General features: G+C 37.3%; 1 protein-coding gene across 1 annotated transcript in view; it reads left to right on the top strand.

Moving 5' to 3' along the window:
- The window catches only part of LOC137944770 (uncharacterized), a 47,199-nt gene extending 32,514 nt beyond the window's left edge, over positions 1-14,685 (top strand). Inside the window, exons 5-8 of the mRNA XM_068790516.1 lie at positions 1,687-1,773; positions 12,216-12,344; positions 13,694-13,862; positions 13,938-14,685. Coding sequence (XP_068646617.1) covers positions 1,687-1,773; positions 12,216-12,344; positions 13,694-13,837 — 360 coding nt within the window. The 3' untranslated portion in view covers positions 13,838-13,862; positions 13,938-14,685. The remainder of the gene's footprint in view (positions 1-1,686; positions 1,774-12,215; positions 12,345-13,693; positions 13,863-13,937) is intronic.
- Positions 14,686-16,285: the final 1,600 nt, after the last annotated feature.

Below are 16,285 nucleotides of genomic sequence, written 5' to 3'. Positions count from 1 at the left end.
ATATTGACATCGAACTCGTTAATGCGCTGCGGAACTCAGGTCACCGATCCTATGTGCCCGTTCTGCTTTGTCTCCATTGAAACTGCGGATCATATACTATTGTTGTATAATTATGCTCACTCGGTGTGGACTACTCTCATTAGCAAAATTGGCCTACAATACTGCTCTTCTCAAAACATCATAGAAACTATTCATACAATCACAAACGCTAATCTCCCAAAACTTGGAAAGCTTTTAATCTCTTGCTGTGTTGGTCACATCATCTGGGCCCTTTGGAAAGAGCGGAATAATCAAAGGTTTAATAAAAAATCTCTTCCTGATAATATTCTTAGCAATCATGTTATTGGGCAAGTTACATCTTGGATTCGTATGAGAAAAGAATTTAAAAACCTTGAAGGAATCAACTTACGAGAAAATTGGAATCTGGTTGCAAAAATGTCTTATCCCCCTCGACCTCCAATAATGAAGACTTGGTCTCCCCCCCCCCCCCCCCGGCTGGATACTTTAAACTAAATTTTGATGGAAGTGCATTGGGTTGTCCAGGACTAGCGGGCTATGGTGGGGTTATTCACGATGATAAAGGGAATCTCCTCCTTTCCTTTTCTGAACCTATTGGGATTTCAGACTCCACTTTGACAAGAGTTATCAGGATTATTTAATGGCCTCAAACTGTTCCATCAAAGGATAGTAGGACTGTTATATGTTGAAGGCGATTCTCAAGTCATTATCAGTTGGGGTACTAAGAAATGTAAACAGCCTTGGCGTCACTGGAGTCTTTTTGATGATGTATGTATTTTAACTTCTCAATTACAATGTATATGGAATCATATTCCTAGATCCGCTAATCACTTAGCGGATGATCAGGCTAAATCAGGTCCTTTTCTCCAACATCTTGTTGTGGAGGAAGGTCCTGTTTAGTTAGGTTTGTGTCTCTCTCTCTCAGTAATATATTTCACACTTTCCCTAAAAAAAAAAAGAGTCATGTAAGACTCTTCCATATCTGTTCTTCAACATAGTGGCACTTGGAGATTTATTCCTGGTTTCTTTAAAGTCTCATGTGGTAACTTGTAGTTATTACAGTCTGGGAGTGTCATAATCTGAAAAGACAGCTCAATCTCTGACCCCGTTTTCATATCTCACTCAAGTGAGTTTTACAAGAAGTAGAGCAAAATACCCTCTCTACTTAACATAAAAATAGTACTAAAACTGATAAAATAAATATAAAACGGATCCATAATTATGCCACTAACAACCTCAGAGAGAGACCTGCCCAAGGAAAGACCAAAATGCCCTTGAGAGCTTCATTTCTAACAATCTTAAAGCATTTCAGCGGTTCCTTCTTCCTAGTTTCTTGATATTGTGGCCTAGTGTTAACTTAATGATCATTTGATTAGATTTTATCTAATAATTTCTCTTTGTAAGAGATCCAACAATTTTGTTTGATTGAGTTATATAATATTCTACATTTGTAGGTTTAAGAAAGAAACTAGTCAAGGGAATATTTATTCAGAATTGAACAGAAAGTGGCTGGAATTTTGAGTATTGATCTGCTGTAAAGATGATGAGAAGCTTACATATTTTCTATTTTGGTATATGCACATTGAATGTTAGATTTTGGAACTAGTCAATTGTTTTAACTATTTTACTCCTGTGTTTACTGTAAGCACAACTTTCCCTGGTATGTAGGTGTCAATTGGGAGAGCTACTGAGGATATTAGTGTGGACATTGACTTGGGAAAAGAAGGTCGTGCTAATAAAGTATCACGCCGTCAGGTAATTAATTTCTGTTCTTGTATCATTTTTGTCATTAACAGCTCTACCAACATTGGCTCCAAGAAAAAGGGGTTTGTTGCTACTTTAAGATGGAGGTATGAATGCTCCATATTACTCATCTTTTTACCCTTGGGAGGGCTTTTCAGTTTAACACACTATAGAGCATGGTTTGATGACTTTTTCTAATAGAAACCATTACATGATGGTAGTGGTTGCATTTCAGTGGATATTTATAGCTAATTAAGCTCATCCCCTTTTTGTCGTCCTTTTTTGTTTGAAAAAGGACACATGTATCTCTTTTTTATTTGAAATGATGCTGATTTTTATTAAGACGAAAGCTCAAAAGAGCAATTTACAAAGGAGGGAGCCTTTCCAAACAATGAGAGATTGCTAGGAAGTTCCGAATTTTGCCAATTTATCAGCCAAAGAGGTGGTATCTCTTTTTTATTAGAAAAGGTCTATTGATAGTGATGTCTTTTCAGTCTCCTCTGCTTACCATCAAATGTCGGGATGGATGAGAACTCATGAGCTCCACTCCTCTGCTATCTCCTGGTGTCTTTCCGCTCCCCCCAAGGTTAGATTCTTCATTTGGAGTGCTCTCCGTAACAAAATCTTGACCTTTGGACAACCTCCGAAAGCGAGGCAACTTGGGCCCCCCCATCTTATGCCCCCTGTATCATCCATATCCTTTTTTTTTTTTGTTTTTTGATGAAATGTGTCACCCATATCCTTCGCCACTGCTCTTTTGCATGGAAGTGTGGTCTTGTCGCCTCAATGTGATTGGCCTCCAGGTTTGCCTCCCTCATTATTTTCATGCTTCCTGCCGCCTCTTGCTTGCTTCCCCCATCCCCACGATGGGTAAGGCTCTCCTCTCTATCTGCCTTGCCTGTATACCCTGGGGTCTTTGTATTGAAAGAAACAACAAACATTTCAACTGTAAGCTTACCAGTGGAGACGACGTCTCTAGCCACATCACTGGTCTGATATTCACTTGGATTCATTTGCACAAGGACTATAAAGGCCTTGGCGGTCTCCCTCTCTACAGCAGTTGGCGGGCTAATGCTTAGATGTTAGGCCTTTCCGTGGTCCTACTATACAGGAATGGGAAGCCCCTCTTCTTGGTGTTTTGAAGCTCAACTTTGATGGTAGCACTCTTGGCAATCCCGGTCCTGCTGGCAAAACCTTCGAGGGCACCACTTTGATCTCCTAATCCGGGTTCATGGGAGTCTAAGATTCCACCTCGACCGAGCTCATGGCTCTTCCGTAGGGTCTCATTATCTTCCGAGATCATCTTTCCGGTACCCTCATTATTGAAGGTGACTTCAGCATGGTGATTAGCTGGTGCTCCTCCCTTTTCCTTGAGCCCCCTTGGCGCCATTGGGTAACTTTTTGCGATATTAGTGAGATCTCCTTCTTATTGTCATGTGTTTGGTCTCATCTTCTAAGATTAACCAACTCTGTGGCTGATTTTCTTGCTAAAAACGGAGCTTCCCTGCAATCTCTTATTGTAATAGAAATGCTTTTCTAATTGTTTGGCTTTTATTAATAAAACTCATCAGTTTCAAAAAAAAAAAAGAAGTAATGGATTCAACTCTTTCCGTGGTGTTCCTTTATTACCAAGAAAATTGTTTCTGCTTGTGGCTTGGTGATTGTTCAACTAGGTTCTTATCAGCTGTATGGAGGTATATCCACCACAATTTGCAACTCTTCTTTGCTTGTATGCAATTTTCAGCTATGATAGGTGAGAAGATCAGATTCTGAACTGATTGTGGATTTGGGATGCCCTCTCAAAGACCTTCTCTCCTAGCTTTATTGCCTTGCCTGGTGTCGAGATGTTTTCCTATCAGATATTTTGCTTCATGGCAGCTTTAGTGAGGTTGATTGGAGTCTTCACTTCAGGCGAGCTTTCAATGATTCTGAAGCTATTGACATCTGTGACTTGATCAAGTACCTTGCCCAAGTTTACTTTCAGCCTTCCCATTCATATACGATGGTATGGTGCCCGTCGGCTGATGGCACCTTTATGGTGTGTCTTGCTATGTGAAACTTATTGAAGGGACCTCTCAGCTTCCTTCCTCTGTTGCCTCTGCTACCTCTGCTTGGGTACTTTTGGGGCTGCCTCAGCTCAAATTCTTCCTTTGGTGCGCTCTCCATGGGAAAATATTGACCAGAGACAACCTTGTTCGAAGAGGATCCCTTTTGGCTAGTACCTCGCTTCTATGGGCTGGTTGATGAGAACATTGATCATTTGCTGATTCTCATGGCATGTGTGGAGCTTTCTTCTTCAACCTCTTTGCACTTCCTCTCTGCTTGCTTCCCTCTTTTAAAGACCTTATCTCTATGGTTACTTGTCTACCCCTGCCTATGCTTGATAAGATTATGATGAAGGCTTGTTTGACCTTCATTCTTTGAGTATTTGGAAGCAGCGAAATCAGAGGGTCTTCAATCAGACCCTTCTTCATGGGAGACTGTTGCTGATATCACTTACCGACATGTGAAATCTTGGTTGTGCACTTGGCCATGTTAAAATATATGCAAGGGTATTTTGGTTATTTCCAGTTACTAAGTGTATTATATTTCTGGAGTTAGCAGTAGATTATATTTTAGGTTAGGAACCTATGGTTCAAGTTTGGTTATATGAGCAGGAGCTATGAGGGGCATTGTTATAAATTTACTCTTCTAATCACTTAAAGTGAAATAAAAGAAGAGGGAGGTTGACTTTGAGCCTCCAATGAGTGCTGGCTTTGAGCAGTCTCTCCTCCAATCTCTTTATTCTCCCTTCTTTTTTCTCTTTCTTCCTCAATTTTTTCGTTTTTCTACATGGTATCTGAGGAATAAGATCTTGTTTCAGGCCTTTGTATGAGGTCTTTTTCCCTCTTACTGAAGTTTGCGTATTCCAGAAAAGGGGGATTTCCAGATTTTCATCTGATTAGAATTAAAGGTCAGAACTTTTTTATTTCTTTTTGCCATAATTCAAGGGTTAATGGTTCCTACTACTAATTAAGTCAGTTCCATGCAAGATTTGTGCCCTTAAAGGATTCTCTACTTGTGGAAATCTTCTTAAAAATATGTGATTTGGGGAGAAAATAGAAGAGGAAAAAGAGTTTTGGAAGAGGAGCAACTTTTCTGCCTTGGAATCCGGGCCAGAAAGGTCCGTCCAACTTCTTTATAATCTGGGTTTAAGTGAAAATTTACAAAAGGACAAAAATGGCCCTCAATACGCAAAATTACCTATTTCCTAAAATACATGACTAAATTGAATGAAAATTTAACTAGAGATAAAATAAAACATTTTCTATCTATTACTGGACTTGTATTTTAACATTCCCCCTAAAATTGGAGAGTTGATATCAAACAATCCCAACTTGTCTCTAATGGATACATATTCACGTCTTCCCAAAGGCTTGGTAAATATATCTCCCAACTAGTCTGAAGACTTTACGTAAGGGGTTACCACCTTCCCTTGTATAACTGTACATCTAATGAAGTGGCAGTCAACCTTTATATGTTTCATTCTCTTATGGAATACAAGATTGCATGCAATAAAAATAGCTGCTTGGTTATCACAATTCATAATCATAGGGTCAAGTAACTTAAAACCGAACTCAAGAAGCACAAACTTAAGCCACATAAGCTCACTAACTGTATGAGCCATTGCTCGATACTCGACCTCTGTACTCAACCTAGCCACAACTATCTGTTTCTTACTTTTTCAACTTACCAGGTTGCCTCCAACAAAACAACAATAGCTTGACGTAGAATGTCTATCCATCTTACACCCAACATAGTCGGCATCGGAATACCCAAGTACATCAACTTTCCCATTCTCAGTATATAGAAGACCTTTTCTAGGTGCAACTTTCAAGTACTTCAGCATATTCTAAATGTACTTTCTGTGGATTTTCCATGAACTGGCTCACAACTCCCACAACAAATGAGATATCTAACATGGTAACTGTAGCATAGATCAACTTACCTACTACTGGTCGATATTGACTTTTATCCTTGAGTGTAGGACCATGGGTGTCATGTAGATTATGTGGGGGGCGGGGGGGGGGGGGGGGGGGGGGGGGTGTTAGTCAACTTGACTCCGGACATGAACTTCAGCCGCATTACTCAGTTCATGTCCTGAGGTCGTTAGTTGAGAATCGGACTTCAAGTCATGTACATGACTAACATGGCTCAAGAGATCATGTCCAAAGCGTAAACGATGGTAAGTGCTTTCTGCCCAATTTTGGCATTCATGTACATGAAACGAGCGCGCCCTCTCATTTTGTTCCTGCACCCCTTCTCTCGGCTTCGGCATCCATCTCTCTGCTCCCTCTCTTGTCTTTGGCATCCATCTCTCTGCTCCCTCTCTCGGCTTCGGCATCTCACTCTGATCTCCCTCTCTATGGCCTCTCCCTCTCGACCTCTGTCGCAGAGACCTCCCATACTCTGCGACAGAGGTCGAGAGGGAGAGGAGAGGGAGGCCTTCCTCCCTCGGCGATGACTTCTCTACCCCCTCCCCCCCCGTTGGCCTTCCTCCCTCTCCTCTCCCTCTCGACCTCTGTCGCAGAGCACGGGAGGCCGAGTATCTGTTGCAGAGCCTCTCGGCCTCCCGACTTCTCTTCTCTCTTGGCCTCCGTCTCTTCTCCCTCTTGGTGTATCGTCGGAGCACCGCCTCTGTCGGCATTGCCCACTGGCCCGCCGCCGTCGTCGTCGTCGTAGACGATGGTTTAATTTTTCCTAAGTTAGGAAAAATTTAACTATCGTCATAAAAATCACTAATTTATAATTTTTATTTATTTAATATATTTATAAAATAATTACTATTTTAAAATAGTGATTTAATAGTCATAATAAAAATATTATTAAAATAAATATTTGATAAATTATTTTGGTTTAATTATCCCATTGTTATAATTAATTAAACCAATGGTTTTAAATTTTGTGAGAATATATTAGTAATTAGTAATACATAAAATATATTATGTTATTGATAAATATATTATTAATTAGTAATACATAAAATATATTATGTTATTGATAAATATATAAATTTATTTATTATATTATTATTTTATTATTTTATTAAATTAGTAGTTTTTAATATTAAAACATATCTTATGTTATTAAAAAATAATTTATAACGTCATTTATTTATTACTTGTAACTAATCATGTGCGTATTTTATTGGCTCACGTAATTATCATATTAATGCATAATAAAATATCTAATTCAATTAATAAATATATTAATATATTTAATTATACATTAAATAACTTATTTGTGTAGTAATAATGGTTGTTTTACTTAATTTGGGGTAGGCATTCTCTTGTTTTTTATGTTTTTCTCATGTTGGGGCACTAACACTGGAAATTGTTTTCCAGTGCACATGAAGTCGTCAACACTAACACCAAGTGCGAAGATGAAGATCATGTAGATGACTGACATGATCTTCATGTTGGAGATGAACATAAACTTCAAAAATCCTTTTTGTTGACTAACCCCCTATGATTAACTTCCATGGGGGTGTTTATGGGTTTAACACTAATAAACCATAGTCCTTTAACATATCCAATATATATTTTCTCTGAGAAAGAACAATACCTCACTTGTTACGAACGACTTCGATGTCAAGGAAGTACTTGAGAGAGCCCAATTCCTTTGTGTGAAAATGTGTGGCCACATATTGTTTAACTTCTATAATACCATCAAGATCATCACCAGATAACACAATGTCATCTACATAGACAACCAAAATCACCATACCAGTCTTCCTTTTAGGAACATAGAATGATCACAATGGCTCCTATAGAACCCAAACTGTAGTACCACTTTACTAAACTTTTCAAACCAAACCCATGCACTCTGTTTAGGTTCCTAAATAGCCTTTTGCAGCTTACACACCTTTCCTGTCTCCCCTTGAGCAACATACCAAGGAGGTTGCTCCATATACACTTCCTCATGTAGATCACCATATAGAAAGACATTCTTCACGTTGAGCTAAAAGAGAGGCCAACCTTTATTAACAACCACAAATATTAAGATACGTATCAAAGTAAGTCGGGCCACATGAGAGAATGTTTAAAAGACATCAACTCCAAAAGTCTGCGTGTACCCCTTCGCTACCAGCCGAGCTTTGTACCGTTCACATTATATTTGATAGTATAAACCCAACGACACCCCACAATAGCCGCTCTTGCAGGTGGATCATATAGATGCCACATTCCTCGAGACACCAAAGCACTCATCTCATCATCCATAGCTTGTTTCTATTCTAAAGAGCACAAGGCTTCTTGCACTGAACAAGGTATATGAGAAGTAGACAATGACATAGCAAAGGACTTGAAAGATGGGGACAAAAAATCAAGAGACGTATTTAGATATCGGATGAGAAGTACAAGATCGTTTACCTTTTCGTATACTAATAGCAGGTCCAAATCAAAGACAATAAGATCTATAGGCAATGAGGAAGCTAGTGGATCATGAGAAGAGAACTCTGTAGAGGTAATTGTAGGAGCACACGAGAGTGGCGATTGTAAACGCGAAGATGCAATGAAGAACTCGATGAAGTTGGTACATCCAAAACTGCAATAGGAACATGATTGTCTAAAGGAAATTCAGGTAATACAGGAAGCTCAGTGGATGATGAAAAATATGACATAATGTTCAAAGAAGGTCACATCGACTAACACATATGTCTTCCGTCGAATAGGATCATAACATTTGTACCCTTTTTGTCAACGAGAATATCCCAGACAAATACATTTGACAAACTGAGGTGACAACTTATCAAAATTGAATTTCCAAACATATGAACAAAACAAGTACATCCAAAAATATGAGGAGGCACATCAAACGATTTACAATTGGGCTTTAAAACCTAAAGAGGAACTTGACCAGTCAAAACAAATGAGGGTATACAATTAACCATGTAGCGCAAAGTTAAAACTACATCTCCCCAAAAAGATCTAGGAACATTCATATGCAGTAATAGTGTCTTTGTAACCTCAAGAAATGTCTATTTTTACGTTCAACCACCCCATTTTGTTGTGGTGTATGAGGGCAAGACGTTCGATAGGTAATACCATGAGAAACACAAAATGCTGAAAATTTATGGTTAAGATATTCCAAACCATTGTCAGAAGCACATGCACACATGCACCAAATTGACTTTTTATTTCATTGAAAAAATTGAGGAATACATCAAATACTTTGGACTTCTCTCGTAGGAGACATCCAAGTGACTCTACTGAAATCATCAATGAAAGACACAAAATAAAACCAAATGTGCTAGGAACCCGACATGGGCCCTATACATTAGAGTGGACTAATTCAAACAACTTAGTACTTAGACTAGAACTAACTGGGAAACTGGAACGATGATGCTTTCCCAGCTGTTAGGATTCACAATGAAATGAAAAATTGACTGGCAAAGAAGGAAAAGACTGACGCAACTTAGCTAATGAGGGATGTCCCAAGTGCATTTCCCACAAGTAAGAAGAATCTGCAGTAGTGAGAAATATAGTTCGAAAAATGGATACATCATCCAACATGTAGAGCCTTCCCTTCTCATGTCCTTAACCAATTGTCCTCTTCATCTGCAAGTCTTGGAAAACACAAGTAGGATAAAAGGTTACTGAACAGTTTAAGGATTTAGTTATATGACTCACAAACAAGAGATTATCTGGAAACTTTGGTACAAATAAAATAGAATCTAAGGATATTTGTGGAGTAGTGTGAACTGTACCCTCCCTCTAAATGGGAGAGGTGGATCCATCAGCTAAAGTAACTCGACAATATGAATGAGATGGACTTATGGATTGAAATAGGGAGGGCATCCCTGACATGTGTGAGACACATTCAGTACATTCATACCTGTATTAGCTATCATGGCATTCGCTGAGGAGGAAGGAGAAGTCTTAGTAGTCTGAGAAGCAGTCCGTTGACTTAGTTGTTGTAACGTCCTCATAGGATCTAATATGTGAGGTGTCTTTATCTGTGACTATAGAATTGACCTATGTAGGCTTACCAAAGTTTCCTCATCATTTATCAGAAATATGATTAGTCCTACCACAATGAACACATTTCCGATCCCCTTGATCATTTCGGCCACGACCACGGGTTGAGTAAGAGCGACCTCTACCTCTATTATTACCACACCATGAAATTGACCATCAGGCTTACCAATAGAAGATTGAAGGTTAAAAGCAGCTGTTTCTGAGAAAGCTCCACTTGACTCATTCTTATTTACAAATGCACCTTCAACTCGAAGAATTTTGTTAAAGGCTTGCTCAAGGGTGGTCACATCCTCATCGACCAACAACTGGGTTCTAATAGCATCATACTCAAGCCCCAAACCATCCAAAAACCGGGTTACTTGAATTTGATTTTCTATCTTACGAATGTCTTCAACATTCGTAGTAAAAAGATGAAATGTATTAATCTCCTGTAGTACTCCCCTCATCTTAGTGAAATAATCTGTCACTGATCTACCTTCACGCTTCATATTAAAGAACTTCACATATTACTCATAGATCCTTGACAAATTACTTTCTTGAGACAAAATGGAAGCCAAGGTAGTCCATAGTGCCTTAGCAGTATTGCAATTCAAAATTTGGTAACTAAATCTGGATTCCATACTGTTGACTTACCAGGTCATTACTAAATTATCTTCTACCACCCAAACCTTCTCAGAGGAGCCATTAAAGGAAAATACCCGCTTATAAAATTTTGGAGCAACTTATTAAATTTTGATGGTAGCGCTCATGAAAGATTAAAGTTCATTGAAATTGATGGCCATTTTGTTTGAGAAAAACGTTAAGCTGGTGTTATATATACCAATTAAATCCCCTCTAGAAATCAGCTAATAGATATTTCCATAAAAGCAATAGCAGTTGGTGCCCTTACTACCACTTGCTACAAGCTTGAAATATGTGATGTTTTCCACCAGCTTGAAGGGGAGTGTTGAAAAAGATGAATTAAGTTTATTTAATGGCATAACTTGTTATTTCTAAGTTTTCTTTAGTTCTTTATTCTCCATTATTCATAATGGTGATTTAGTCCTTTTTGTACCAACTTTTCATTATAATTAAGAGGAATAGAGAGGGCTCTAACATACAATTCGAGCTTCTCTCTTTGTGCCCTAATTCTCTCTTCCTTTCTACTTGTGTTCTCTCTTCCTTTTCTTTTCTTCTTCTTTTCTTCTTCTTCTCTTCAAACATAAACCCTTTCAAGCATGAAACCCTAGAATCTAATAACCCTTTCACCACTTTTTGCCTATACAAGAGAAGAAGGATGGTGGTAGGGGTGGTACTCCTCATTCTTCTCCTTTCCCTTTCTTGACAGAGCAAAAAGTGGAGAAGAGGTGGACTCCTCACTAGTTTTGCTGTAAACACGGTAAGGGTTATAAGGAGTACTTTGCAGTTTTAGCGTTTGGTTTAGTGTCCACGATGGGGTAAGGGGACGGGGGGCATGGTGTTGGGGTTTTTTTAGTGTGAAGTTTTGAGTTCAACTTAGTCCTGAGTCCTGAGTGTGGGGTTCAGTGTTCAAAACAAAAGGTTATTCCTGTCCTTGTCATTATAAAAAAAGAGGAGCAAGCATAATGAAATTTCAAAGTCAGAAGCTTGCATGTATTATTGATGTTATTTCAGGGTTGGATGTAATCAACCCGTATTATTGTTGTTGTTTTTTTTTTTAAAAATTATATGTTGTGTTTTGGCTGTAATCTGCCTTCATCATTTAGATCATGCTTTCTAGAAACAAATTTTCTATTATACTTTTAATGCAATGTAAGTTTTTTCAACTTTTTGTTCAAGAATCTGGTTGTAATATGCATGCATTTTATAAGCTGATGTCAGCTTAGCTTAACATGGTGATCTGTACCTTTTACCTTTTTTCACTGTCTAGTGAATGTCTACTTTCTCTAGTAAAACATTAGCCTATTAGTGTTTGCGGGGAGGGAAAGATAACTAATAACATTTTGAGAGACCTTGAGAAACACTTCATCGGGCTCATTAAAACATTTGGCATAATTACGATTAGACTTATCTTGTAATGCATGTACTTGGAATGGGACACAAATACTTAATTTTTCTTCTTCTTTCCTTTCTGTAATTATCCTTATAAACACGTGGGGACGTGGGGTTGCTGATAAAGGAACCTACCTTAAAAACTAGACAAGGACCCTAGTGCTTTTCTCCAATCATTATTATTAGTTTTTATTGTTAGAATTCTCCAACTATTATGTTGATTTGTTTGAATTATCAATGTCTTGTGTTCTGAACGATACGAGTTGTAACTTGTCTGTAATAGAAACTACTGTGCATATGACATCTATTCTTTTACACTGATTCTGAGATTGTCTGTAGTTGGTGTCCTGAATGCATTTTTTTTCTTTTCTGAAATAACCTGTATGCATTACTAACTTCAGAAATAAAATATATTATATTTAATAGGCAACTATAAAGATGGAGGAAGACGGTGCATTCTACTTGACGAACCTTGGCAAGTCTTATATTTTAGTGAATAGCAAGGAAGTAGCAAACGGGCAATGCTCCAATCTCAGCTCAAGTTGTTTAATTGAGGTATGCATGTTTTGTTTTCTATTTTATGATCTTTAGAAGTTTAAAATCTTGCATTTGCATTAAAAAAATTTGGTTTCAAATTCTATTGCTGAATAAAAGAATGAAAACGGTATATGAAATATTTAATGTTTATATTTTAAAAAAAAAAAAATTTATTAGCATTTCTTTTCTCTGTTCGAATTCAGACTAATGCAGATCTAATTTACTATGAGATTGTATATGTTTTTCTCCTGCTGAAAATGATGTATGATGAAGCTGGTGATTGTTTTAATTGATCAAGCAATTTTGATATTCATTTTTTTTTTTGAAATGTTAACTTCGGAGTTCTGATGGGATCCGGTGCATTAGTGCTGGTATGATCGCACCCAATTTTGATATTCTTTGAACACAATGTTAGCGAGTGTCTTTTGGATTTTCTTCAGTCTGACATCTGTTAATTATTTTATTGGTTTCTAGTAGGCTTCTTCATTGTAGTAATAAAGGTGAAGGAAATGAACATGTCTCACAGGTTTCTTCTTTTCTTAATTATTATCTGGATGAATGAACCGGGAGGTATTGGAGGAAAAAAGGTCAAAGTTGGTTCTTACCTGTATAAGGGGATTTATCTATCTTACCTGCATAAAATGTATTCATATTTCCTTAGGGTTTGTTTGGAATCCCTAGAAAAGCAAAGAAAAGAAAATGAGAATTTGACTATTATTATTCCCAAAAATAGTTAGTGAGAATGAGATAACGATCAAATTCTTTTTTTTACTAACTATTTTTGGGAATAATAATGGTCAAATTCTCATGTTCTTTTCTTTTCTATGGGTTCCAAACAGACCCTTAAAGAGTCACCTTTTTCCATATTTAGGACAGTTGGAGTTGTTATTATTACTGCTCAGGTTCACATCTAGCCATATAGGGTCCGGTTTAACTGTTTGCTCTGGATAGGAGATCAGTGTTTGCTGGCTAGTTGGAGACGGATTGAAATGGTCAAATGTGATACAGCAGGACCTTACATTAATCAACATTTTTTTTACTGCTACAACCTTAGAACAAATTATGGGATGCTCTTTAGGGTCTGTTTGGAACCCTATGAAAAAGAAAAGAAAAGAAAAGAAAACGAGAATTTGACCATTATTATTCCCAAAAATAGTTAGTGAGAAGGATAATTTGATCATTAATTTATTTTCACTAACTATTTTTGGGAATAATAATGGTCAAATTGTCATTTTTTTTCTTTTATTTTCTTTTCTATGGGTTCTAAACAGACCCTTATGGTCTTGGACACTGCCATGAGGCATTTTGCATTTATCATCTGAGACAAAAATTAATACTAGCTATTGACCTTTCATCTTTGGTTGCAGATCAGAGGCATGAGATTCATGTTTGAGACAAATCGTAATTTCATTAAGCCATATGCAACAACTAATATTACTGCAAAAAAGAGCAACCATGACACCAATGCAAGATCTCAGTGGCTTCGTGATAATAACACATCAGTGGGATAATATATTCAGTCTGCTCCCGAATGTGGTAAGCGGGACAAACCTACATCTTCACTGTCGATCTTACCTATGTATACGTAACTCCCTCTATTCTTATATACAGGTTCCCTATTTCTCTCGCTTTTCGAAGGTCATAACCCCAGAAGATATGTATATAAGCCAATTGTTTTCTATTTGTGGTAGCACTGACAAAACTAACTGCTGAGGTCATTTAGGCGAGTATGAGATAGCCAAGGGAGATCAGGATTTTCCAGTTGTGGAGAGTGCACACCAAGAAACTTGAATATCAGAGGTAGCAGTAATGTCACAAGGTTATTTATTCGCTCAGCTCCATTGCTGGAAATCGTTTGAGATTTCCTAAACAGAACTGATAATTTCGATGGAGTTGCTGAATAATCCTTTGTTGAATGTGGTGAGAAACCACGTACTGTTCTTTTATTGCCGGGTTTTTTTCTAGATTAATATGTTTCTCCTGTCTGCTCCTGTCGGAGGCTGCCCAATACCTAATTTCACACATCTTTTTAATCTTTTTGTCAAAGATAGGTGTATATTCGTGTCAACTACAGCCATCAAGCAACAAGATGACAGGCTTTTAAATGAGTATTTTACCTGCCGTAAAGAGTGCTATTGCAGTTTTTTCTCTCTTAACATTTTTGGACTCTGGCTGTGTGGCCTCTCAGCAATACTTGATTCAGATTAGATTCGTAAGTTGAAGCAGCTTCAATGGACTTTAGTTTCCCAGGTGTAGATAATAAAAATGTTTGGGTGAGAACTCTATATAAAATGGTTTTGAGTAGTTTCTGCATCAATCGTGTTCTCAGACCCTGGGATTTGGTACAGTTGAACTGAGTTTAATTATGGTAGTCCCTCGTCTAAGTCTACAAACACTGATGTCTAGTATGGGTTTCCTCATTACAGAAAAAGATATGAGATATTGCACCTTCTTCTCTGCAGATCAAAAGAGCTGCTTCCACTGAATTTTTAAAAATCTTTTATAAGTAACAAATAAAGTGTTTACTGATTTCATTACCAGTCCAATTGCCTTTTTTTTTTAAGGTTGAACTAGTTGAACTGTATAAAAATTGAAGTAAACTGGCTTAGTGTCTTCTCTTTGCCTTGATAGCATATAGAGATGGAAGAATCTGTCTCTATTTCTTTGGAGATTTTCTTTTTTCATTTATATTAAAGTTAGAGTTGTTTTGGGTTTAAAACTTAGAAAAAAGGGCATATAGTGATGGAAGAATCTGTCTCTATTTCATTGGAGATTTACTTTTTTCATTTATATTAAAGTTAGAGTTGTTTTGGGTTTAAACCTTGGAATAAAGGGAAGAGAGGGAAGTAAGGGTTTAGGCGTTTTTGGTAGCACAGAGAGGGGAGAGAACAAAAAAGGAGGAGAAAGAAAGAGAAAGTGATAAAAAAATAATGTTAAGTACCTAGCCAATACTATCTAAAAGACCGGTTTGTTAGGAGTAGAAGACATAGGTACTTAACCCTAGGACCATAACAGTACACTCCACATTTGTGAGCCGACGTCCACGACGGCTTAACACTTAACAACGGGAGCCTTACGGCCGTCGTGTTTGGGGTTCGCGATCACCCGTGTCGGGGAACACCCTTCGGGGATTTGAACTCGTGACGTGGGAGCCCGCTCTGATACCAAATGTTAAGCACCTAGTCAATACTACCCAAAAGACCGGCTTGTTAAAAGGAGAAGGCATAAGTATTTAACCCCAGGACCATAACAAATAACTGATGTTTCTAGATGCATATGAAATGTGGGAGAGAAAATGCAATAAAATTATAGTTTCTCTTTTATGGATGTACATAGAAAATAGAAAAAAAATTATTAATATTTTAAAATTTTTAAAAATTAATAGTAAGACCATTAATAATTTTTTATTAATTTCAAGAATGCACAGGATAATATATTAAAATAACACTACCTCTTTGCCTTGATTACACATAGTGAAGGAAGAACTCTCTTTTTCTCTTTCCCTTTCTCAGTCTTTCCTACCTCCAAGAGAGAGTTGTCTAATTTATGATCATTTGTATGAAAGCTAACTATGTTTTGGTTTTAAAACTTAAACTAAAGAATAGGGTGAGGAAGCGTTGGTCTCAAGATTCTCATCAAGATAAGTTTAATAATAACAGACACTTAAATTACATGTATTAAGAATGTATCGAAGTTCAAAGAGCCTCAAAAAAAATTTCTAGCAATTGTTTGCTCGATATTTGATTGATCGGATATCCCATACAAATAAGGAAGCAAGTATTTTATAAGTAAGAGAACTCATTATAGGAAATGTTGGAAAAGTTTTGACAATGGAAGACTAGAGTTCTAATTCTTTCTTATTTTTCGGCTTTATATTTACTCTCTTTTTAGCTTATGTAAGAGGGTAACTTCATAATTTTATAGTAACCATTCAAGGAGGTCCATAAATAACACATAAA

This window comes from Aristolochia californica, unplaced genomic scaffold (assembly GCF_029961685.1).
Source record: "Aristolochia californica isolate CCGP_79_NKW_82.1479 unplaced genomic scaffold, dmAriCali1.0.hap1 SCAF_11, whole genome shotgun sequence".
NCBI lineage: Eukaryota > Viridiplantae > Streptophyta > Magnoliopsida > Piperales > Aristolochiaceae > Aristolochia > Aristolochia californica.
This window is presented reverse-complemented; position numbering and strand designations above follow the sequence as displayed.